General features: G+C 32.3%; 1 protein-coding gene across 2 annotated transcripts in view; it reads left to right on the forward strand.

Moving 5' to 3' along the window:
* The window catches only part of LOC142321873 (uncharacterized), a 220,921-nt gene extending 193,680 nt beyond the window's left edge, over nucleotides 1-27,241 (forward strand). Inside the window, exons 2-4 of one of the 2 annotated variants that reach the window (XM_075360344.1) lie at nucleotides 3,443-4,394; nucleotides 6,868-6,961; nucleotides 27,006-27,241. In XM_075360344.1, coding sequence (XP_075216459.1) covers nucleotides 3,443-4,394; nucleotides 6,868-6,961; nucleotides 27,006-27,044 — 1,085 coding nt within the window. In that variant the 3' untranslated portion in view covers nucleotides 27,045-27,241. The remainder of the gene's footprint in view (nucleotides 1-3,442; nucleotides 4,395-6,867; nucleotides 6,962-27,005) is intronic. The other variant, XM_075360343.1, reaches the window with a different exon arrangement.
* Nucleotides 27,242-27,818: the final 577 nt, after the last annotated feature.

The following is a 27,818-nucleotide window of genomic DNA, read 5'->3' on the forward strand; positions in this document are numbered from 1 at the left end:
CCAGATCATATACCTGTTTTTACCAGCTGTAGTAGCCTGTTAAAAAAAGGAATAGCTATTATCATTAGAGTATTCTAAAATAGTGATTTGTTTGTATAAGTTATCACTTCTTGATACAGACAAGATAAACAGTTACAAAAAATTACTGTATGTAAATAATGAAAATTATTTAGTCTAATTAAACTTGTTTAATAGAGAAGACAAATCTTATTTATTATTCTGTTGATTGCAGGTTTTGTGTCACCTTGCAAGTACTTGAAAAATTCATTTTCCCACTCTTCTTGTTATTACTTAATTTTCTCTTTGTGTTGTAGTTTAATTTTATTCAACTTTTAATCATTGTTATTTCATAGGTTTGCAATAGTTTTTCTTTTATTTCTATTCTCACTTAACCATTATTTTTTTTTACTAGAGGTAAATTACATTTTTGGTAAAATAAATAGAGAATCCTTGTTTGTACAGATGTACTTGTTTCTTGAAAGTATTAATATAACAGCTTGCCATAATTGAGGAATGACTGAAATAATGCTAATAAAATCACAAAATAGTAAACTAATCCCTTTCATTGCGCATTGACTTTACATAAAAGGGTTACAATTTTATGTAACAATGCTTGGGAGCTGGTGGTATCTATTTAATGGTGGAAGAGGTGATTCATAAGAGTAGTATCTCATACTGCAGAAGCAGGTACTTATTGTTCAAACAAAAGTTTATTGTGTGTTCATATTTTGAGTGTATTCTCAACATATTCTCTTACAGCCTCACTCAACCTCACTCAATTTTTTTATTACCACTGCTTTTGTATTTTGTTCATATTTTTAAAAGAAACCTAGTATCCTTGAAAATTTTGGGAATTTCTATAAAAAATATTGTTAATGTATATATATTTTTTTTATTAGATATATATGTTTCAATTATTTTCATAATAACAGGATTTGCAATTTACAGTGGGTGAGTGATGTGGGAGCACCTAGTTGAGACCAAGTAAAACTGTTTGTAAAACTGGCCAGTAATTGCATTATGGCAGTTTTGGGAGATAGTTTGACTCTCTTGTACTGACTAATTAAGTATTATTTAGATTTTATATATATATAATCTGAAGGTTTGTTTGACCCTCACTAAAACTATCTTCAACAGTTATAAAAACCCTTGGCAAGTGAGCTAAGTCAACCCACCGGGTTGGTCTAGTGGTGAACGCGTCTTCCCAAATCAGCTGATTTGGAAGCCGAGAGTTCCAGCGTTCAAGTCCCAGTAAAGCCAGTTGTTTTTACACGGATTTGAATACTAGATCGTGGATACCGGTGTTCTTTGGTGGTTGGGTTACAATTAACCACACATCTCAGGAATGGTAGAACTGAGAATGTACAAGACTACACTTCATTTACCCCTCATACATATCATCCTCATTCATCCTCTGAAAAATGATCTAAACGGTAGTTACCGGAGGCTGAACAGGAAAAAAAAAGAAAGTGAGCTAAGTCAGGATTGGGTAGATAACCAGTAGTTGTGCTAGGTGTTGACTGTGGTGTAATCAGTGTCTTGGTAGTATTGCAATAGTTATTTTTTTTTAGAAATAGGTGCTAAGACAAACATAATTTTCCTTCAGTCACTCTCAATTTATTTTTTTGCTACTTTTCATATTTTGTAGCACCTTTCAACATTTAATTTAAAAATCATCCTGTTTAATATGAAGTAATTCTTTCTGTTCCTTTCTTCCTCTACCCTTCTCCAAAATATAAATAAATAATTTGATTGGCTTGATTTATTACTTTTTAATTTTAATTTTTTTCACCTTTATCATTCATATTTATTGAGATTTTAAATAAAACTGATTTATTAGGACAAATGTATTTTAACCAGGTAATACTTAAACATTTAAATTGAAGCACTGTGTAGCTTAGTTGTATACAATACACTGAATATATATATATTTTTAATGCAATAACTGCAAGATAATATTTGCTATTTGTGTGTTATATCGTTAATCTATTTAGATGTGGTCATTGTTATGCATACATGATACACCTAAGTTGGGTTTTTATTTTAAAGCCTTAATTTTGGTTGTCATAAGATACTTTTAGAAATTTAATCAACCTAGACTGATTCAAAGTTCTAATTTTTTGTAAAACAATTTTTTTTCGTTTTGTAATTGATTTATTTTAATTTCTGAAATAATTGCACGCTGTAACAGTTACAAGGTATCTGTGAATTAAATTTTTGTGTTGTGCAATATTTTATTCATTATCATTATGTTATTTATGATGACATAACAGTGTTGGAATCAGAATGAAATTGTTATGTTATTACTCAAATTCTTTAAATTGATTGTCAGCTGTCTTAAATGATAGAATGTTTACTGCTAATATCTTAATTACTAAATTTTAAAATTATAAGTTAAAATTATTAAGGTTTTTATAATATCAATTTTCTTAGATCTGGGCCATAAAAATTTTAAGGAACATTTATAATGTAATTGTATGAATTTGTGGAGAAAGTTTATATCAAGTTCTTCCTTAAATCAATATTTTTAAAATTACTTTTGCTATTGTAAGTGAAGGAGGATTTGGACTACTCAAACATTACAAATGCAATTAAAAAATGGGTGAAGCTCTTCAGTGGTTAGTTAAAGCTGAATGTTAATTTTCTAAAAATTGTAAATATATAAAACCTATATATTTTTTTTCTAGAGTGTGTGATGTCTGAGAACAAGGAAGATTATATATTTGTTTTTTTAATGAAGTTTAATTTATTACTTATGATGTACTTTGTTACTTATGTTTTGAATTGTGTAATTAATGCTGCTGTTCATCATTGATAACAAAATCATTCTAATGTTTTTATGTGGTGTTAACTGTAATGGTTATTATGTACCCAAAATATATTATTTGTGTATGTTCATCTCTGATATTCTAAACAATATGAACTGTAAAGATGTCAGGAAATGCAATTTGCCATCTAGCCCAGGATACAGGTGTGTAAACTATTATCATGAAAGGCCATGAATTTTATCTGTTGAAAAAGCAAAAAAAAATTCATTAACTTCAAACATTCTCCCTAAAGAGAATTAATTCTTAAGCAAACTCGCTTAAAAAAAATTTTCCTTGACAGCTAAAGAGAAAAGAAAACCGAGAAGTTTGCTTCATTTTATCCATGTAAAATAAAAATGTTCAAGGATTTATGTAATATTGGAATTAAAAATCAAAACTTTTCTGACATGTAGACCCCAAATTGGTAGCACCTTAACTTTGGCTTTGTTGGTTCCCAGTTTGGAAAAGTTCACCCTATGCTTTGTTACTAATTGATCTCTTATAATAAGATTAATAAGTTTGCAACTATACATTTTTGGATTTTTGAACTGTATGCTTTTAATTTCTTTCTATATTAAATGATAGCTTTTTTTTTAATGAAGTTGTGATTAATGTATATTTATTTATTTTTGCAGATTTTGGATTAGAAATTCGTCCGACAAATAATACTACAAATCTGTCAAATGTAACAGAGCCTGTTGGGCTTCAAAACAATAATAATACAGCTTCATCTGATTTACCTCCCTATAAACCAGCATTAATATTTCGAACTAAGAACAGTAGTAGTAGTGATGTGATTCCTAATTCTCGAAAAGAAGATCATAAAAAAGAGCATAAATATAAAGAAGATAACATAAAGAAAAATAGTAGAAAAATAAGCGTTGATAAAGGGATTCCAAGTGTTATTACGGGAAAAGGAAAAAGTAACACTGATGAAGTAACTGATAATAATAATAATAATTCAAAAATTCCTGTTTTACTTTTTCCAGTCCAACAGTCACAAACTGCATCTCCATCAGCTTATGAAGATATTACAACTACTTCACCAATAGATGTTCCTGATTGTGAGACTTCTCCATCAATTTCAAATGCACATATACAAAATAAAACATCTACTCCTGAATTACCAGCTGTGAATAAAACAACAGAATTATCTACTAAAAATTATCCAACTGAAAAACAAAAGCCAAAGAATAATGGAACAAACTATAATAGACAATATGAAGATCCTGGTGAAGCTGATAAAGTAAAAGTTAAGGAAGCTTTAAGTAATTCTACACAAAATAAAGAAAATACCACTAAAGAGATTCCCCACGATCCAGCTGCAGAAACCCGTTCTGAATTTGATACAACTGGATCATCAACTGCATCAAATGAAAAAGGAAAAGCAAAGTCACACAATACTAATGACAATCATATTAATGCAAAGTCATCAGAAAAATTTGCATCAACTACAACTAAAGGCATTAAAAAAGATGATTCGTCTTTTAAATTTACTAGAAGTGGTGTCACAGTATTCATAATTTCATTAATAGTAATTGCTGCCTTTGTGTATTCTGGATTTATTGTATGGAAAAAATTAATGCTGTAAGTATTATAAATTATTTCTATGTTACACAGGATTATTATATTTGTTACGTTTATGTATACTAAGACATAAACTGATTAAAGAAATATTTTTAGTTTTCCTTAGTTTTACTTTTTTCTGTAGTGTGCAAAGCCGCTGAATATTGATGTAATTATTGATTCTGTGTTAACCCATTACTATGGAAAGCTTTTTGATGTAATCCTTCCAATTTTAATAATATTTGTGTGTCTATTCATTTATGTTGAATAATTGTTGATTATTATCATTTTGGATTTCTCTCTTGTTACACCTAAAACAAATCTTAAAAACTCACTAGCTTGAACTTTGATCTGCCCTTCCTGTTAGTAGCAATGATTACATCTTTACCATATAATCCTTAAGGAAAATCATGGTTCTGTAATATTTAAAATTAAGAATATATATTAAGAATTTACATAATGACAGGGTGTGGTTTATTTTCTAATCTAAGACTGCAGATCAAGTTGTTCATTACAATTTTCAGATTGGATTATTCTGTAATTAGGTGGCCATATTAAAATAATTTGTTAAAATTTTCTAGGTATTAATAAAATTAGGATCTATCATGTAACTCCCCATATTGTAATGCAATCTGTGATTGCAGTCACATTTAATTAATTCCTTTTCACTGAAAATACTTTGGTCAGTTAGAGACAAATTGTAGTATTGATCTGAATTTTGGGATTATAAATTGGCCAATTTGAATAGTTTCATTTAATAATTTGGTCCTTTAATTTAAAACTAGTTTTACAGTTTTTAGGATGGTCTTGGCACAATGGATGGCACAATTAATTATAACAAATTTACTCGTACTTTAACTAAATTATTCAGTCATACATACTTTTATTTAGCTTTTCCTTATTTTCTGTAGACATTTGAAATACTTAATGAGATGTTCTAAAAAAAAATTACTACAGTTGCAGCAACAGTAATAATTGATGAACATAAGAAAGAAACCGTATTGAACAAGGGAGTGTGACGAGGATGTTTCCTATCCTTGCTACTTTTTAATCTTTACATAGAACTATCATTTAATGATATTAAAGAGCAATTTAGATCCGAAGTAACAGCACAAGTGGAAAAGATAATGATGCTACGATTTACTGATGATGTAGTAATTCTAGCTGAGAGTAAAAAAGATTTAGAAAAACAATGAAGTCCTTAGCAAGAACAACCGCATGAAAATAAATAAGAACAAAACAAAAGTAATGCAATGTAGTAGAAATAATGTAGTTGGACTACTGAACATAAAAATAGGAAGAGAAAAGATTACGGAGGTAAAAGAATTTTATTATTTGGGAGGTAGAATTACTAAAGATGGACGAAGCAGGAATGATATAAAATGCGAATAGCACAGGCAAAACGAGCCTTCAGTCAGAAATGTAATTTGTTTACATCAAAAATTAATTTAAACATCAGGAAAACATTTTTAAAGTATATGTTTGGAAAGTAGCTTTATACGGAACTTAACCTTGGATGATTAGAAGCTTAACCTGAGAAGAAAAGATTAGAAGCTTTTGAAATGTGGTACTATAGAAGAATGTTAAAAATCAGATGGGTGGAAAAAATGACAAATGAAGAGGTTTTGCAGCAAATTGACGAAGAAAGAAGCATTCGGAAAAATGTAATTAAAAGAAGAGACAGATTTATAGGCCACATATTAGGGCATCCTGGAATAATTGCATTAATATTGGAGGGACAGATAGAAGGAAAAAATTATGCAGGCAAAACATTTGTAATATGTAAAACAAATTATTTGGGATGTGGAATCTAGGGGGTATACTGAAATTTAACAACTGGCATTAGATAGGGAATCTTGGAGAGCTGCATCAAACCATTTAAATGACTGAACACAAAAAAAAACATGCTTTCCTTAAAAAAAAAAATAAAAGTAAAAAGTAATTTTGTTTTCAAAACAAAAGCTATGTATAAATAAAAAATATTTTTAAAAGTAATTTTCTTGAAAACAAAAGATATCTGTTTTTGTACAAATTATTTTTTTTTAAGAAAAGCTGTTTTAAAAAAAATACAATTTTTTAAAATTTATGTTATTAAAAAACACACACACACACACACACACACATATATATATATATATATATATATATATAGTGTTAAATTCTACCAAAATCTCATCAACATATCTATAATTTTAGTTTCATTGTATTATTGGTTGTATTTTTTTTTAATATTTCTGACATTAACTACTTAAATATTAGCCCATTTTAAGCCTTCTTCTTTGTAAATATCCATAAAATGTTCTGATGCAGAAAAGATTTCTGAGGAAATATTAAATTAAATTTAATTATAACTTTATTCTGGTGCTAGGATGGAGTTTGCCAGATTACTTCATAAATGAATGCTAAAAATCTTATTTCTAAATGTTTTAAAAATTCATTAAATGAAATATATTCTATTTAATGTTTTTTTTAATTAAAAAAATTTTTTTTTCAGAAGTCAAAATAGGAGAGAGATTCTTATTAATGAAGAAGAATTTTGCGAAGATTGTACAGATGCACATCAATTTGAAATGGATCAACAACAGAATGTAAATGTTATAATATAAAAAGATATTTTAAACGTTTATGATAAACTTGATTTTTTTTTAGGTATTTTATAATTTCTTCATGTTACCTTTAAAAAAGATTGTTCTTTAAATTTATGATATGTATCATAATAATGTTTATGCAGAAACATTTCTGTAATCCTAACCATAAAAATATTTAAAATTACATTATAATCATGTTAGTAATGGTTATGACTAATTCATGTTTTCAATTTTAACCAATATTTCAAAATTTATCATCAATTTTATCTACTTTCTAGTGGATGCAATAGTTTATAATGTGTATAGATTATTCCTTTCCTATTTATTATCATGACAATTATTTTACTACTGTATTTCATAATTTGTTAGAAATTACTTCTATAATTTTAATGTATATTTATTTACTATTGTACATATAATTTCTGTATATGTATATACAGTACAGCACTAATTATCCAAACCTATCGGGACCAGGCCCCTGTCGGATAATCGATATTTCGAGTAATAGATCAGTAAATTAAAAACATTACTTCATTGTTCAAAATTAAACTATTTTATTTCAAAATCATTTCCAATACACTCTGTTATAAATACAGCAACATTAAAACGTTGAATTAAAAAATACATACAATACAAACTACAATATCGCATTACTTACAGTATATTGTATGGGATGATGGACAACATACTGTACTGTTATTACTGCTCTGTTGTTTTAAAAAATAAATAAAATTAAAAATATACAGTAGGCCTAAATATCATGGATTCACACTTTTTTGAAGAATTTATCTATCACTGTCTGCTTCAAACTGATACCTTGTTTCTCGCTGCTTGAGACTGGTCTTTTAAGATTCATAAGTTGACATATTCAACCTTGTATTTTTTTCGGCCCAGTTTAAAATTGTCTCTTTACTGTCAAAAGCCATTTCTGTTATTGGTGGTTTTATATTTGTAGTATTCTCGTTCTCTTCATCATTAGAGTCTACCGTTTTCATTACGTTCATTTAATGACATAGCTATTTCATTGCCGGTTAGTACTGAAAACCAGGATTATCTTTATCCAATTAAACTTCTTTGTTATAATTCTCAAACTTGAGAATTTCTTGTATCAACTGATGAACAATTTCAATATCTGTTTCTTGGTGTTCAGGATCAAATTTTCTCGTTAAAGTTTGATTTAAAACTTTTCCCATGCTCGTTTTAGAGTCTCAGTTTCTACGCTGTTCCTGGTATCTGCTATTATATATGCTAATATTTAAATATTTTTACACTTTAATCACAATTTGATCCATCAGTTGTAGTACCAGTGGTTACATTCGGTGAAATGGACAAAACTATCAATGTCCTCATGCTGAAGTAATGAATCAGCTGAAGGATGTGGATGAGTGTTGTCTAATAGCAGAAATATAGGACCACTAATTTTATTTGTGGCTTTTCTTCACTGAAGAGACAAAAACATCATTAAACCATTTAGTAAAAGCTTCAATGTCCACCCACATATTTGTTTGGTGTAAGTAGTTAATCATAAAATTACCATATTAAAGATTTTGAAACATCTAGGTTTCTTGGATTTTCCTATTGCAGTTAATTTTAATCTGTGGGAACCATCTGAATTTGCACATGCCATAATAGTAACACGTTCTTTATTAACTTTGAATCCAGAAGCAGATTTTTATTTTTTGGACACTAACTTTTTTCTTATTTTTTTTTTTGTAAGTCTCTTCACAGTTAAGTTCAGTCTCATCAGCATTGTAGTACATTCAATGGTTTACCTTTTTTTATAATAAGCAAAAATTGTTTCTTAAAATTAAATTATTGGCACTTTTAAAATTAGTAGAAAGTTTTTTACCTGAAATTTGTAACTGACGTACACCGTGCCTCAATTTGAATTTTTGCAACCAGCCTGTTGTAGCTTTAACAATAAGCCCCAATAGGTTCACCCTTGCTTCTTTGTTGCACGAATCATGTGTACACTGCACAATCTAATTTTCATTTTCAGTCGTTTTCATAGTTCTTTTGGAAGTAGTATCTTCCAAAGATCTAGTTTACCTGCATAACAAGTTATCATAAGTTTATTTTCTTTAATGTCTGTAATCATTGATTTGCAAACTTTAAATTTAGAAGCCAAGGCATTAGCCGTTTCTCTTTTCTTCAGACGACCAATAATTTGTAGTTTATCTTTTATTGAGACCATTACTCTCTTCCTTTTACACAATGTGTAACTCCACTAACATGTGCAAACCAAACAAAAGCTGGCATGTGCTATGTTGCTGATATTGAATGATGTTATTGGTAACTCATAGACTTCTGCTGAGACTGATTGTTTACTGATGGAAGTTGAATCATTCTACAGCTACATATTTCCCATTCACTTATATAATGAAATTAAATCCAGATGACAGGTAGCTTGGTAATGGATATAGGATAATCGATCTTCTACCTCTGTGTACATAATATTTAATACTGGTAAATTGATTAGCCTTCTGTAAATCATAAATTTAAATATGGTTGATTTGAATTGAAGTTATAGCTTGATTTGGAGATTTATTTTGGCCTTAGTGGCCAATGTACACCATCAACCACAATAAAATGCCTTACCACTTGATTGCCACTAAGGTTGCCATCATGTTGTCAACCTTATTGTTGATGCTACAGCTACCATCCATACGGCTGGTAAAATACATTCAGTCTTTTAATACCATACACTTTTTTTTCTTCATTCACTTGTAGAAAAATATTTCTAAATCTTAATAATATTTTATAAGATTTGCTATTGATGAGATTACGTTTTATTAAGTGTTATTAACATCATTTTATTTTTAACTTTTAATTATTGTGGAGGTTTTTATTTACAAAATTATTTAATGAAGTTTTTATTATTTTATTTTTCTTATATTTGATTTTTTTAGCTTTACCTCCCACTTTTTTGCCTCCAAATTTGTCACCTAGCAGATCATGCCTATATGTTAGGATTACCCTCATGTTTTGGCTAACTCATCATCTTTGGTGTAAATCTATACTTGGACAGCGGTTTACAGTGTCCTGTCCGAAAGGATACGATGTAGAAAATCGCTGTTCTTATTTGCTCCTGTCCTGAATATCCTCCATCATATCATTTCACAGTCTTCCTTATTTCAAAAGAAATACATTCTTCTGGTACGAAAGCCATACATCTGTAATGAAAGATACATTTTGCTACACTTAGTATAGTATCTTCGATACTTAGATACATAATTCATCATAAGATTCTATCAAATCCACAATTTTTAATAGGCATGATGCTCAAAAATTTTTATCATTGATTTTTAAACAGGCTAAATCAGTGGCTGATGCCAGAAGATCAGGAAGACCAATATCTTGATTATCTTTGAAAGATAATCAAGATATTGGGTCTTTAACCGACAATGTATCGCAGGATGCAAGACTGTCAACTCGGAAACATTACAATCGATTGGGCATTAATTGAACATCATTACGCAGAATGTTGCACAAGGATTTATAATGTTCTTTACAAAATCCAATTATCTTATAAAATGAACTCGAATGAATACACATTGCCATCTGAAATACTGCCAGTTTTTTATCAACCATTTTGCCTGATTTGTAGTTGAATGATAAAGCCCATTTCCACCTTAATGGTTATGTCAACAAACAAAATGCTTGTTTTTGGGGTACTGCCAATTCCCAAGTTACACATGAATGTCCTTTCAGCCACAAAAAGTTACAGTGCGGTATGCTCTTCTTAACAAAGAATCATCGGGCTGTATTTTTTTTGGAGAAAAATGGTGTTTTGGTGACTGTGAATAGTGATAGATATCAGCAAATGCTTGAGGAATTTTTCATTCCAGATCTTTGAAATGATATCAAAGGGGCCTGGTTTCAGCATGATGGAGGCATGCCTCACACCAGCAAAGCTACAATGTAATCCCTTAGGTTAAAATTTGGAAATCAAATAATTTTGAAAAATTTAGATTTTTGTTGGTTCCAAGCCACTGGATTGACAGCTCCTCATTTTTTTCTTTGAGGCTATTTGAAAGAAAATACTTATGTAAAAGTCACAAAATTTAGAAGACCTAAAAAACAACATTCAAGCCAAAATAGAGGCAATACCAGTAGAAACATTGGTTATTTTTTGGCTTGATATTATCACATAAGCTTGAAGCTTGTGCGTAGGATATGGAAACGGAATTTTGTAGCATATTAAAAATTCCATACCTGACCAGGATTTAAATTCGGGACCTCCAGTTGAAAGGCTGAGAAGCTAGCACTCTGCCACAGAGATTGGTGGTTTTAACTACCAGAATGTGTTAAAAGGAGCCTAGATTTGTGAATGCTTCAGTAGACAGCATTTAAAGGATATTATTTTCAAAATTAAATTCAGGAAATCATATTTTAACTAAAATTTAATATAAAGATAAAAAGATTTGTTTTGATTTAATTTGCAATGTTTTATTAGAAAAAAATTGAGAAGTTACTTTTGGCTCACTCTGTAATCACAACAGGCATAATCTGAAAATAACAACTAACAACTACTTTGCTTGCTTTTCAAAATGTGTTGGATGTGTTCACATATATTGTGTATGTCTGTTGTTTAATATTATTCAGCATGACTATAATATCAAATTTTAGATTAATTTGAATCGTATTGCCTTGATACAGTTTTAATCACAGCACCTTAAAGAAACTTAACAAATAGAGAATATTTTACCTAAAAAGAAGATATTTTAACTAAATATGATTAAAATATCAGATATTTCTGATATTAAATTTTATATGAAATTCAGTTTCAACATAATCAAAAATTTAATAAGATTTTTATTTACCTACACAGTTTTTCTGTTATTGATTATAGACATTTTTAGATTTTTTCTTTCATGTATTAATTTTCTTTAAACAAATTTTTTGCACACTCTTATTTACAATTATGTCTATATACTGTTATAGAGCAGCACAAAAACATTATTTAAGTTCAAAGTATTATGCATTAACTGATAACCAGACAGATATTGCAATATGTTTGTTTCAAATTATTTAAAAAGAAATTCTAATTTCTTTTGATTCAATTTGTAACAAAATTTCTAGCCAAATAATCCTACAAATAATTAGTAGATATTGCAATTTTGGCTTAGCATTTTTCTGGTACTGTAAATAAATTAAGCATAAAATATATTCTTTAAATACTCAAAAAAACAAAAAAAAACAATATTATACTACTATCTCTATTGAATTTATAACTTCATAAGATTAACAGCTTCATTTTCTGGTTTCTCTAACATTTAAAGAAATTGTTATCTTTATATGAATTATTTATCAAAAACCTTTTTTGAATGATAAAGTTATAACACAAAACTGTTTTAACAAGGAACATAAAATGAGAATTTATTTTCTTCATTGAGTAGCTCATATAACATGAACGTTCAACTACACAATATTTTAGTTCTGCTGAATCAGGAATGTTAAAGGAATTGCAAACTTAAAAGGGTTTAAAGATAAAATACCAATGATCCAATTACCTAATTTTGGTGAGTACTGTAGTAGGAAATATCCTATTAAAAACTGATTCCCTTAGATCATTTAAGTCAATGGGTTCTGAATAATTTCACTGAGCAACTGCACAATATTTGCATAATTTTTATAATGGCCTTAAAGTTTATGGTTAAAAACTTATTTATATACTTATTTATATAAACTTATTTATATATATATATATATAACTATTTTTTTTTATATTTTATATATATATATCTATTTTTTTATAGAATAAAATCCAGTTTTTTAATTAAATTATTAGATGTGTCTTGCTTATTACAGCATACAGAACATATTTAATTAGGAAAGTATTTTTGATTGACATATAAAGTAAACTATGGTATAAAACAATCTTAATTATTTTGTGCATTGCTATTTCTATTTTACAATTACAACTGTGATAACATTTAGATTTTAGTGATTAATTTTAGTAATGTTAATTTTTAAGATAGTGCATAAATAAATGTTTTTATATATGTGTGTAATTTTTTTTTAGTCATAAATAATATAATGTTAATAAACAATGTGATAAACACCGCTGTTGCCAGATTATTTATTTATTCCCACTTATTGAAATATTTCTTTAAAAAAATGACAATAGTGGTATATGACCTCTACAAGCTATACCAGGTGGTGATTCAAGAAGGACTTCACATTAAAAGAATATAAAAATCTATTTAAAGATTCAGTTGAGGTCTCATCTAAAAGCAAAACACATTAAGTTTTGATTCATGTGGTTCATTAATATCAAATTTGGCCACTAGTGCTGTTACCAGTGTTGTTAAAAATGTATATATTTACTGGTGTGGAATGTGCTCATTGTTTGTTTTGGTTTCTCGATTAGCAGTCTAGCAGTCAACAAATGCAGTGCAGTGTAATTTTCATAGAGGTATGGTAGAGAGCCTACTAGTAGGCATACAATTTACTCTTGGCCTTCGTTGAAACAGGTTGTTCTGTTAAACACTCAAAATCATCTGGATGCGCAAGAGTCCCTGAAGCTGCTATGGAACAACTCAGAGAAAGCTTTGCACGTAATCTAAAGAAATCAACTTGATGTGTGTCACTGTGTGACTGGCATTCTACAAACTCTGATAAAAAATAAAGAGTATATATTGTACTTTTTAACATTTGTTTACAAGTCTTATGTAAATGATTGCACTTGAAGCCATATAAACTAACCACGGTTCATATAGATATATAGATGAGGACAAAGTTGCTTGGCTGCAGTTTTGTGTAGAAATTGTGGATAGAATTGCAGACAATGATACATTTTTAGACAATGTAATTTTTAATGATGAGCCAATGTTTCACATTAGTGGCACCCATGACTACCGAATGTGGGGTAAAGAAAACCCTCGTGAAACTTTGCAGCACATTGGCCTAAGGTCAATGTTTTTGTGTCCTAAGCAAACAAAAGGCTGTACAGCACATTCTCCTTCCAGGAGGCTACTGTAAATGGTATTGTTTATGGACATGCTTTAAAATTTTCTAATTCTTTAGTTAGATGATGACCAAGATGAATGCCATTACTATCAGCAAGACGGGGCACCTCCTCACTATCACCTACTTGATTCCCAGGTTAGTGGATGGGTCATGAAGGTCCCATTGCATGGCCACTTCACTCCCTAGAATTTACTCATTAGATTTTTTTTGTAGGGTTTCATTAAAGATCAGATTTATGCACCAACTTTGCTTGCTGATCTTGTTAAGCTAAGACTTCGAATTAATGCCGTAGCTGCAGAGATAACATCTGACTTGCTGGCTACATTATACAATGAAATCGACTTCAGGTAGGATGTATGCAACATTACAAATGGAAGCCCTTTTGAAACAAAGAGAATGTTGGGTGACAAACTTCAGTTTTTCTATGAAATGAGACCTCAACAAAATCTGCTGTAAGTTATCTCAATAAATTTTATATGCGTTTTAAAGTTTTAAAAAGCAGTATCACAATAACTCTAAGGGTAGTTATGGTTAGTTTAATTTAGACTATATTCTTTTCAAAACTAGAATTATTAAATTAAACTATTTGTAATTATAGTTTATCTCTCAGCTATGGGTTTTTCAACATAGGAGTATTTATATGTTTATACTCTTATTGTATAAAATCTATATGTATGTACATTTTTCATAATATTTTCTACAGAGAAAGATGCTTAATGAAATTCTAAAGTATTTTTGTGGTGAACTCATGAGACAAAAAAGAAATAATCAATGATTTAATTTACTAGAGTAAAATTTTAGAGAACTCTTACCCTTCATAAAAGAAACTAAAGAGCATAATAAAACATAAAAACATAACATAATCATATACATTTTTTTTTCAAAAAAAATTTTAATGGACATGCTACAACATTTCTTGTAGTTTTTTTTCTTTTTTTCTATCCCTTCTCCCCCGGGTCGGTTATCCATTTAAGTATTCTCAACCCGGGGAAGTGTCCATTTACTCTAAGGAGGCCTTCCCGCCCACCGGCTAAACTTCCGGCACGGCAGGTCAGCCTCCCCGGTCGGATCTTTTGTTGTTGCCTGCCTCTATTCCCCGAGACAGGAAAACCAGGTCCGGCTTCGCCGTTCCCAGCCCCGCCCCGGGAACCGGGACTCGGTCTTGATAGTTTACCTGCCTCAAACCCCGCCATGAGGCACCAGGACGGCGATGCCGCCCCAGACCCCCGCAGCGAGGCCGGGTCTCGGTCTTTATATTACCCAATAAACCGATTACATAACTCCTACTCCCAGTCATGACTTTCATAAGGAGACAATATACATAATATCTTTGTACTACAATTACTACCATCGTTTATTAGTACCCCATACGTCTTTCGATGTCGTCCTTCTCTTTTAAGACTAAAAAAGAGAACTTTTCAAATATACTCCAGTTTTTTCAGAGCCCAATATGAAACTGATTAGATCCTCGGGTGTGAGATTTTGTATTCCCATCCGGAACCTAGATATTGTCCATTTGTGGCATTCAAAAATTGTATGTTCAGCTGTGTCGTCGCTTTCACAAAACCCACAACATGGGGAGCTCCTTTTGCTAAAACGAAATAGACGCTATGGGCATTGACGACGCCAGGACACATGCAGTTTCATAAGATATTGTACGGTAACCGGACGTCACCCCAACCAAAGCATGTCTATGTAGACTCCTCATTCGTCTGGCGTTTCTCTCCGTAAATACTGCTCTATACCAAACCGGCGCAGCATACAGTAAGGCCGAAGTGCAAGCGGAGATTAAAACCTTGCGTTTGGACGAACGTGGGGCTTCACGTCTATTCATTAACAATAAAATAGCTTTGAGTGTTTTTTCAGCAGTTTTGCATCTTTCAACGATGTGGGGACTAAAATTTAAGGACTTATCTATAATCAAGCCAAGATATTTAGTTTGTACTACCCTTCTCAATCTATGATCTTCAATTTTCAGTTCGAGGTCTCGTAGTTGTCTTCTGCCTGCGATCATTAAATACTCACACTTAATCAAAGATAACGTCAGTCCCTGTTCTGTTAGCCATTCACTGACCATTTCAAGTGCTCTATTCCCAGAGGTCTCAAGTCTTGACTCTGACTCTGACTCAGTCTTGGCGCTAACCATAATCGCTAAGTCGTCCGCATATGCGAGGACCTCGGCCCCGGCAGGTAATTGCAATCGTAGTACCCCGTCGAAAGCAATAAGCCACAACAGTGGCCCCAGAACCGATCCTTGGGAAACTCCTCCATGAATTTGATAATCTAATGTTCCCTCCAGCGTATTTACCCTTGTCCATCTGTCGGAAAGGTACTCAGCAATCTGTCTCCGAAGAACTGAACTAACACTTCTACTGAGCGCTGACGTAATTACATCCCATCTGACAGAACCGAAGGCATTCTTAACGTCTAGAGTTATCAAGAGCGGGATCTGTCTGGTCCGCCATGTACCGCTTCTGACTGTAATAGCCCATTTAATTATTTTGTTCATGGCATCCATGGCGGATTTTCCTTTAATAAAACCATATTGATTCTTATGCAGCCCATCGCTGTTTTTCAATTCTTGTATTAACCTATTTGCGATAAGTCGTTCCGCCACTTTACCCATTCCATTAATGAGGCAGAGCGGACGGTATCCGATCTCAGAAGAACCAGCAGTATTCTTTGGTAGAAAAACCGTCCGCGAGGCTTTCCAGCACTTAGGCAAAGTCTTATTCTGTGCACCAAAATTGGCCACATCGGTTATCTCCCAAGGGACTCTTTTAAAAAGTCCCTTGAGAATCGCGGCAGGAATGGCATCCGGACCTGGGCTCTTTTTTTCCTTAAGTCTTGACACAGCCAAGGCGACTTCTTGCTGAGTGAAACGACCAGCTTCGCAATTCACCAATTCCAGAGGGCCCGATTCAGGTACCGGAAAGAGCCTGTTTAGCTGTTCCACAGCGGTCTCCGCCGTAATGAGGGGCAATCGTCTTCCTAGCTTACCAGTAACTATCCGATATGCCTTTCCCCACGGGTCCGAATCAAGCTCCCCGCATATCACTTTCCAGCACTCTCTCTTGCTGGTCTTAATTATGTGATTTAATGCCCGCCTAGCATCTGTGAACTTACTCATGGCATGGTTAAGAGCGACACCTCCAACTCTGCGTAGTCTGTACTTTTTTCTACGCCAATACTGTAAAGTCCGTCTCTGATCAGCGATGTCAGCAGTCCACCAGTATGCCGGCTGATGCCCCTGTTGTTGTGAGGTATCCTCGCCATCTCCGCAGCTATAAGATCCTGCAATACGAACGGCGTGACCTTCCTACCATCCGACAACTTGCAGGCTACTCTATCCGCCACAATTTCAACTTGCCTTTTGGATAGTCTCGGCAGTGCCGGTATACTCCTGTTCACCGATCGGCCATCGTCAAAGGATAATAACGTAGCTGAATGATCACTTCCAGTTTCAGATTTAAGGACACTCCAACAAAAAAGGGAAGAACTCCATCTATCGTCTACCAGTGTAAGATCCAACACTGCACGATGTCCTCTCGCCTCATAAGTGAAGGTGCCGTCATTAAGGCAAATCAGCCCTGCAGCCATCATCATATCAACAAAAATCTGTCCCTTAGCGTTAGTATACGAACTACCAGTTATGGTGGATTTGCAATTAAAATCGCCCATTAGTACTGATCTTCCAGATACCCGCTGAATAACTTGTTGTAAGTCACTAATGTATTGTTCAAAGTCGCGGATAGTTATATATGGACTGACATAACCAGCAATAAGAACAAATTCCGGAAGAGCAACCGCTAGGATCCCCTTACTTCTATGTAGCAGGTGCCAGCCAAAACGGCCGGAGATATTATTAATGGCAACATCCCCAACCGCGTCAGCCCACCAGTCATTTCTTGCCGCCGTTCTCAGATTAGGCTCTGTGGTGACGATCAGATCGGCCTCGAGGTCTTTTGCAATCTCTCCCATCAAATCGTGTGATAGTATGCTCCTATTAGCATCTGATAAAATTATTCTAACCATTATTTAGATAGCCAACACTGCACTCCTCCGGTGCGATGATCTGTGCCGTTGCAGTCTAGGCACTTTGTAGCCTCTTTGCAGTCTCTTATCACATGGCCTTTCTGACCACAATTGTAACTAAGGGTTGACCTATCCGGACCCTTACATATCGTACTCGTATGATCAGAGGCCCAACATCTTTGACACCTCACATTATCAGTCCTAATATAAGCCCGGCAGTGGACCCAGCCGACCTTAATTCTACTAGAAATTAATTTAGTTGCAGCCCTATGATTAGTTATTACTGTCGCATTTCGAGTATTTCCATATGCCTGCCGCAATGAGGTAATTCTGAAGGATTCAGTGACACCAATAACAGCCGTTATAGCCTCGCTTAATTCTTGCGCTGTGGTGCCCTCTTCCATGTCTTTAACATGCACCACTGCACGTCAGTCACCCCTAGTTCGAATATGAACTTTAAGGTCAGAAGCCCTGTCTCTCAATATTGCAGTAAACTGAGCCGCTTCAGCCCCTTTAATTCTGACTTCTAAGTCTTCATTTCTACCTTTACGAAGGGATAGGACTTCCCCTGCCTCGTCTTTAAATATCTTGTCCTTTACGGTCCGGAGTAGGTATGCATACGTCTTGCCCTGTGACCTGACAACCACCACTTTGCTGCCCTCCACAGGAGGTGTTGATCGCCGAGCAGAAGCGGACCTAGAACGCGTCCTACTCTCTTCAGTCTTTTTCGGCGCTACTATCAATTCAGGCGTCTCATTAGCCCTGAACAAATAAATAATTATCTTCTTGACCACAACACCAAAAGGACCACCTGGCAGAACAAACGCCACATTAGGAGCCCTTAATAATATCTTTTTGACCGCGCCTAGTATACACCCAGCCGAAGCCCTGTCGCCATCTGTCGAGTTGTAAAAACAGTATACTTATTGGTCTGAGTGTGGTATTCGTCATCCATAATGACAGAAGTGTCTACAGCTATCATGCCAGGCTTATTGCCCTCCACCGTTGCCCTTTTGGACTTAATGATATCAATAAATTGACAGGTATCTGTAACGCCCCCTGCAGGCAATGTAATTAATTTGGCTTTGGACATTGTCCAGGCAGACCATCTCTTAGCGGTCATATCCAGAAGTTCCTCATCAGTTAGTTCAAGACTTAATATGTCTTCCTGATCTGCACCAGGGGCATATCAGTCTGTGTATATTGCGAACTGGTTTCTGGAGTAGTCGTAGTCTCCTGCAGATGTTTTAAAGCGGTATATATTTCTCTTAATTCTTTACTATGGTCATACATGTAATTTAATATGTTTTTTCCCAGATGTTGTTTGAAACGCATCATCGCTTGTCCTAGTCGAAGAGTAACCTCCTTTAAGCCACCAGTATAGACCTCTTCTTCAGAGGAGGATTGTCTAATTCTTTTTTTTCTTTTGGGATCAGTCGGTTTCAGCGACGGAAGGCCTGAGGATCCCTGTCCACTAGCAGTACTTTGTTCTGCTCTATCCGCCATGGATGATAAATAAACTCAAAAACTATGTAGCAGTTGTGTTCTCCAAGTAATTCCCTTTAGTTTGATACCCCACATGTGGGGTAGTCAAAAATAAGAGGGGGGTTCAACGGTCCCCCAAAATCGAAAAAAATTAGGGGGTTCAATCAATCGGGAATGACCCAATTCGTATAGATCCTGAACGGTTTTGATCCAGGACCAACGGGTAACAAGATGTTTAAGGTTACCCCTATAAAAGTCTGTAAACAGAAAATAATTCTGTAAACTTATTGTTATTAGTGGAAAATTTTCCAAGTCCTTGTTTACGTTAAATACAGTGACGTCACTCTACTGTATTAACTTGCACGAAATGTCCACTATAAAAAACAGAAATAACTCCGTTGCCTGTTGTCTAATTTTCACAAAATTTTAAAGATTTATTTGTATATCCATCCTCAATGTGAATCCAAAATTCCGTTTAAAAAAAACAAAAAACAAAAAAGTTTTTTTAAAAAATTTAAAAACTTAGTAATCCGTTAACCAAAAATTCTATTTTTTCTTTAGACTTGTCCAGTAATCCAATCACAATGTTAAACAGCACTTTCCTGATAGATTAAGCCAAAAAACCCGATCAAAAAGCAAAAAACAGCGGAGCGAAAATAGCACGTCTTAACAGTACGAGTTCTTTCACTCAACTTAACATTTCTTGTAGTGTTTAAAACTACCTGTACCTAAAAAAATGCTCTCAACAACAATTTTCTCAATATTTTTCTCTAAAAATGTTTTCACATTTTTTATGAAACTGATTTTATTCTTTTAGTGCACTGAATGTGGTGTACAGCAGCAGTTGATTTGTTTGTCTGAAAATGGTGTAATATGTGACAAGGGTGTTTGTTTGTAGATAAATAAATTGCATTAAAATCACCCATTTTGTTGTACAGAAATAATTCAGTTGCCTGTTAAGGTGTCAGAATGGGTAATATATTTTAACTCCTCAGAATGGGTAGCATATTTTAACTCCTCAGCCATCCTCCTGATCATAACTCTTGGCATCCAAGTTAGATAAAAAAAAAGGTAATTATTTTTTGACAACACTCAGTTTCTCAACCTGTTAAATTTCAAATTTCAACATTTTTATAATAGTTAACTTAGCCTATTTTATTAAAATATAGATCAAATTGTCCATTTGGGCACCATATTCAAGAAACATACATAACTACATTGAAGAATCAACAATCAACAGTTAGATTGTAAAACCAATTTCAATTTTAGAGAGTCCTGAGCTTTACAGAAGATAAGACCATTGAACTCCATAAGCCAATTCTATTAAATACCTATATATATATTAGATATACCTAAAAGAACTACTGCAACAATAAATGAATTTAAAATTATCTGTTTGTAAATGTTATTAGGTTGATATATTAAGTTTTAGTAAAAAAAAAAAAAAAAAAAAAACTTGTTTCCCTTGAAGAAGAGATGGACCAACTAAACTACAATCTACAATATTTTAAACATTTTTATGTCCTAAGAGTAATGTAGCAAATTTCTTGCTTATACATGTATATAAACAAACACATTTTTTTCATGTGTAACCTTACTGAAATAAATATTCCAATGCAGCATTCTTTCTTTTTTTATGTTTGTTTTGCTTCATTAATCTTCTTTTTTAATATTCTTAATTTTCTTTCTAAAGCAGAATGTAAAGTACTAAAATTGTTCATTAATTTTTATATAATTTGTAACCATCATATCTGATAATGATTTAGTAAAACTTATTCTAGATTGCTAAAGCTGTTGCAAACAATTTCAGTATCAAGAGAAAAATAATCTTCAGAAAGTTTTCAAGTTCTTTTGCCAGGTTCCGCTAGTCTTGGAAAAGCAGATGATCTAAAAATCTTAGCGATGTACCTAAATACTTAATTAAGTATTTAGGTTGACTCAAAGATACATTTTTTAACTAAGTAGAGAATATATTCTCAATTTATATTGAGAATTGTTACTTTTTATAAAGTAACAATTAAGAAGGAGAAGAAGCAATTTAAGTAAAACAAACCAATTAGATAAGAAGAAATAATCCATCATTCCATAATCAAACAGCCATTATATCAGATTTCTTATTATCGAGATGCAATCTATTATTTTTACACCATTAAGCACAATTAAATTTGATTATATCAATATCATTTTGCATACATAGAAAATCTTCACTTCATTTAATTTTTTTTTTTTAATTTTTTCAATTATGTCTCAATTAGTGTTGCTGGTGAAAATATTTACTAATCGGAGAAAATATTAAGATGTGTAACACTGTCTTGGAATTTTGGGATCCTGTGTCCTCTACTAATCTCTAATTTCCAAGTCACTAAATTAAGAAAAAATGAAGTAAAGACATATTCAAATTGTATTTTTTAAAAAATTTATGTACATTCACCCAAAAATTTTAATAAATGTAGAAAATGTAAAAACGTTATTTTTGTTCCAACTCACATATATGTTATTAAATAGTCAAATACTAAAGGTGACAAACTGAAAAATAGATTAAAACAAAGACTATCATTTCTTAGACTTCCTTGGCTCCTCCCAAACACTTTTTATCATGATAATATATGGACTTCATAATAAGCCCATAATTGTTAATTATGCTAATTAAAAAGTAACTATACTATGCTAATTATAATTAACATAATCGTTAGTTATGCTAATTAACAGTTGTTGAAATGCACTCATACCTATGTAAAATTAAATTTTTGTGTACATGTACCTCACCAATATGATCTTTTCATGTCTATAAAATAGAAAAAAAACAATAACATTTTCTATGTTAATATGCAATAAATTTTGTAGTACATATTTTCCTGTTTAAATTCTTCAATTGCAATATAGTATGTTCCTCATAAGAAATGTTATAACAATCACAGATTCTCTAATTTTACGTGTGGTACTTTGTTTTCTTGACTAAAACTTATGTTTTTTATTTCATCGTAGACACAAATATGTTTGTATTAATTACTTTTAACTTTATAAATAAATATGCTGATCTTCATAAGTAAATATAATTCTATCATTTATAGTGTTATTATTTATTAGCTGTATTCATTATCATTCTTACAGTTTTTCCGCCTTTGAGTTCATTTATTGAAGAAATGGTTTAATGAATTTGGTATCATTATATTTATTTTACTTGTGCAAGACTCATAGAACACCGAAAGTGTCATTAACAGTAAAAAAATTATTTAAAATCTTATATAATGTAAATAAAAAAATTAATTAAATCTATCAGAATTAATGAGAGACTTTCAGGAGTAAATTACAGTCTGTCTTACGTTACTACTTTCTTCAAAAAAGTTTTCTTAAAAATTTACGCCAATAAAAAAGTTATTTACGAAATTTCATTCTTTTTTTTGTTATTTAGACAAATACATAAGTTAAACAAAGGCTTCTTAGATACAATATAAAACTATATACATTGTTAAAACACTACAAATTAAAATCCATTTCAAGGATCTATGGAGTATAACAAATTACATTGCCTTTAAAAAAAAAAATAAATAAATAAAAGCTATTAATCTAATCCTAAGCTAGTTAGTTATCAAAACTGTCCTATCGCATAAATGTTCAAATGCAATTTTATATCTTTGTATCATGGATGCTTTTCAGGTGTAACTAGTGAGTGAAATGGTGTTATAGGTTTCTGTTTATTTTTGATGTTGAATGTGAGGTTATCTGGCCTTTTCACTAACTTAAGTCTTATTCTCATGGATATTAGCTGGCAGTTCTGTGATGTACATAGAAGTCAATGTAAGAGTACCAAATGCATGGAAGTACCAAATGGCTTGTGTGATTTGAATGACTGGATCCAATCAGTTTTCGGAAAACCTTTTTACCTGACTACATTCATTTTTGGGTGGTAATGTAGCTCTTATGTATGTTTGTTTTTTTGTTACCTTCTGTAGCTTAATAGATCTAAGAAATTGCAACCAACTTTTGGATAGTGACAGGCCTTCAGTCTGGAAGTAATGTAGGCTATGTTAAATTGTCTTACCTAGAATGGGGGAGCTACCCTTGGAGACAAAGTTTAAAAATTACTCTTTTTTTCAAATTAATGATGGTATTCCATAAAATTATAAAAAAGAACACTATTTGCCTGTGGTCATTTTTTTGAAAAAGTCATTTTTCTTGATATATAAGTGTAAAATATGCTTAGCAAAAACAAAGAAGGAACAGCTAGCACCAGCTCAAGCACTGTATGTTGCCAGTACGCATTACATTGCATCACTGTTAATGATGACAGGTCAGATCCTGTGCACAATATCTTTACCTATTATCATTATACGACAAGTTAGAACCCTACCTATTGTCAAGTACTAAATTAAATTAAAATACTATAGTGTGTACTTCCAAGCTGTAGGTGACAGGAATATGAAAGAGAAATACAAACAAGGAACATTCTGTAGAAGCAGTATTAAATTTCACATTACAGACTAACTATTGTGAATAAATGCCAGTAAGAAAATAATTTGTTTGTAGGTGATAGGAACCTGATGGATGGCCTGTTACGCTATGCCCTAGAATGGTCAGTTCAGTTCTTATGCCTCATAGCAAATGTTTTTAATATATGCCATAAATTTTGAATAACAGGAGACATAATAATAATTGCCAGATGGCAATCTCAGCTTCTTGCTGAAGAAGCAAGAAGCTCAGTTCTGCAGCAAGAACTGAGCCGATGAAATGATGATCATGAGATTTCAGATTTAAAGAAACTTGATCGCAATGAGCATCCTGTTTAAACCAAAGTTCATTATTGTAGATACTGCTGAACTGATAAACTGGTAAGATCAATGTAAACTCCAAGACTATTTATGTGACTGTTATGTTATGTTTTCCATGTAAACTGCAAGATCATTGATATCAACTATAATGTTGTTTGGAGGATGTAAACTGAAATATAATTGAAGCAACTGTAATGTCAGAGATGTTAAATTTAAGATTACTGATACAAATTGTAATGCTATCGTAGATTGTAAATTTATTGATGTAAAATAAAATGTAATCGAAGCAATATATAATGTTACTATTATAATCAACCTCACACCTGCTATCCACTTGATAAACTACTGTACCAGTGTGAGTAAAGTAATCTGTAATGTGTAAAAGGTTTTAGTAGGCGAACAATAATAATTTTAATAAACTGATACACATATGAGTTACATGCACATACAATGTTATCATTGAAATTCAAATTTTTATTTAACACAATGTTTAAAAAAAAAAATTGTAATGCCATGATTGAATGCAGATGACTGTGATATTGAATAGCAAAGTTATGGAAACAAAAAAAAAGCGCAAAACAGAATAATAATTAATAAACAAAAACCCCAACTGTATTCATCTACCCAAAATAAAAACAAACAAAAATTGTTAAACAAGTTTCTTATTCTGTTCTTACAGGCATTTTTCCAGAATATAGTAAGTTAGTCTGGGATGTGCAATTTAATATTATTTCTACATTTTATATTATCAGGTGCCTGCGTAGGGTGTATGAGATGGTGAATCTAATGGGCTCCACTTTGTTAAGGTTAACAAGCACTAGACACCTTCCAAACTTTTGAGCCATCAACAAAATGGAGGCCATTAAAGTCATCATTTCATATTGTATACAGGCATCTGACTATAACATAAAATGTAGAGGTAATATTAAATTTCGGATTGCAGAGTAACATACTGCATCCTGAAAAAAATGACTATAAAAAAGAAAGAAAAACTTTTTTCTGAACAAAAAAAAGTTTTTTTTGTTCATTTTTCATTATTATATTTATGTATAATTATATGATATGTACAATTAGTAGTCTGGTTTTTGCTATTTAATAATTATTTTATTTGTAAAAGAAACATTGGTTTCTAGTCTTTCTTTTTCTGTTTAGCTTCTGGACCACTGTAAGGTATTACTTTAGAGGTTGAATGAGGGTGACATGTAAATGTAAATGAAGTCTAGTCTTGTACAGTCTCAGGTCAACCATTCCTTAGATGTGTGGTTAATTGAAACCCAACTACCAAGGAACATTGGTATCCACAATCTAGTATTCAAATCCGTATAAAAGTAACTGCCTTTATTAGCATTTGAACCTTAGAACTCTTGACTTTGAAATCAGCTAATTTGCGATGACAAGTTCACTAGTACACCATTCCAGTGGGTTGACAACCTAACTGCTAGGTCCTCTAAAGCTAACGTCTCCAGACTCCGATCAAGAACACTAAGTCTGGCTGACATGAAATCAACAAATCTCCTCCAGTTCGCATGCATGTGCAGAAAACGATCCTACTGAACCAGAACATTACATTGATACTGATCACTTAAGCCACCCACAATCTCATAAACAATCAATCAATCAATGATCACTTGAGCAATCATCAACTATCTTCCAATCACTAACATTGGCAGGAATATAAACCTACCTATGATGACATTGATGTTTGTTCCAGTAAATAACCGACGCCTATCTATCATACCAGCATACGTGGGCAACTCTCCACGCATATTAAATATCTGTAAATCATACTGGGCTAAAGCTGCTTCAATAAGGATTGGACTATGATCAGAGAACCTGAGAATTTTATCTCAGATCTGAAGATGATGATCAGCAGGATTCCTGTATTGAAAACACAAACTTGCAACATATAGGTGCAAGTTCTTAACACCTACATGAACAACAACATGATGATTATCTGAAAGCTGTTGCAAGAAGGCACAATCTATCTCCTTTCTACACACAATAGTGGACATACTGGCAGAACCACAGTAAAATCATTTCTAGTAATAAGAAAAACATGGCAAATCATCAGACACAAGATATGGATGCTGAAGAAGAAGAACATCCATACCCCTACGAAGAGCAACGTCACATAGCTTTATCTGAACAACATAAGCACCCTGTCCATTTAAGTAACCAAATTTAACCATGTAATGCCAAAGAATTCATATATTTACATATAGATAGCTCTCCAATAAAAACCACAGTCCTTACTACTCACAGAGTGCTTAGAATCCTTATTTGCACGCTTACAGTTCGCACAAGTAGGACCCTCTGACTTTTTCAGCCTTCATGCTTGTCTCTCCTGTCCACAATGTGCACACACTGCAGCCAGTTCATTACAAAACTTAGCCCTGGGTCCATACTTTTTTTCTGTTTAGCCTTCAAAACCATCATCAGGATTACTTGAGAGGATGAATGAGGATGATATGTATGAGTGTAAATAAGTGTAGTCTTGTACAGTTTCAGTTCGACCATTCCTGAGATGTGTGGTTAATTGAAACCCAACCACCAAAGAACACTGGTATCTATGATATAGTACTCAAATCCGTATAAAAGTCCCTTTACTAGGACTTGAACGCTGCAACTCTTGACTTCCAAATCAGTTGATTTGGGAAGACGAAGACGAGTTCACCACTAGACCAACCCGATAGATTATTAACAAAACAACCTGTAAAACCTTTACTAACTGGAGGAAAACAAAACTAACTATGCTATGTTTTTTATACTTTTTTTTTTTTCAGGAACGTCTTTCATCACATCGTATGTGTCTTTCCAATTAATACCATAAGCGATTGGTATCGAAGGATATTTGTTACCGTTGTGTAGTAGAACCGCTTTTAAACTATACTTGGACGAATCTATGAAAAGGCGTCAGTTCTCATGTTATGAACTTGTCCTAAGTGCAACATAAGCTCATCAATATTTGTGGAATAAACCAAATTATTTCAATCAATAAAGTACTGAGAAAGTTCTTTTTGTCAGCTTCGAAAGCCTGAAATTTTTGTATTTTTTTGAAGTAAATTCCAACCTTGCAGTCTTGATCCTAACAGTGCAGCTTGATTTTTGATAAATTTAAATCCCTAACCAAGTCATTTAACTCACATTGTGATATAAGATGTGACTGACTGGAAGAAAATTCAAAATCAAAATCATTGTTGTCTTCTTCAGTACTGTCTGATACTACATCGCTGCTTTCGAAGCATACATTCACAGGTGGCTCAAGAACTGCAATAATTTCACTGTGAGGTACAGGCTTGATTGCAGATTGCAATGAGGGACGTTTTACAGTATGTTTAGATTTTTTAGAAATTCGACATACTTGTTAAACAAAAGTAACAATCGGTTCACGATCCTTTGGTTCACGCCAAACCATAGGTACATATGTCATGATATGTGACTATGATATAATTAATTCTTTGCCTAGTATTATTTATTTATAACTTACAAATTATGTTAACAAAGTTAAACAATAAAACATGAGCTAACAAAATACAATACACGCGCTTAAAATGTTAACTATCCGTTGAAAAATGAAAAAAATCCTTTAATTAAAA

The sequence above is a fragment of the Lycorma delicatula genome, chromosome 3 (genome assembly GCF_047948215.1).
Source record: "Lycorma delicatula isolate Av1 chromosome 3, ASM4794821v1, whole genome shotgun sequence".
Taxonomy (NCBI): domain Eukaryota; kingdom Metazoa; phylum Arthropoda; class Insecta; order Hemiptera; family Fulgoridae; genus Lycorma; species Lycorma delicatula.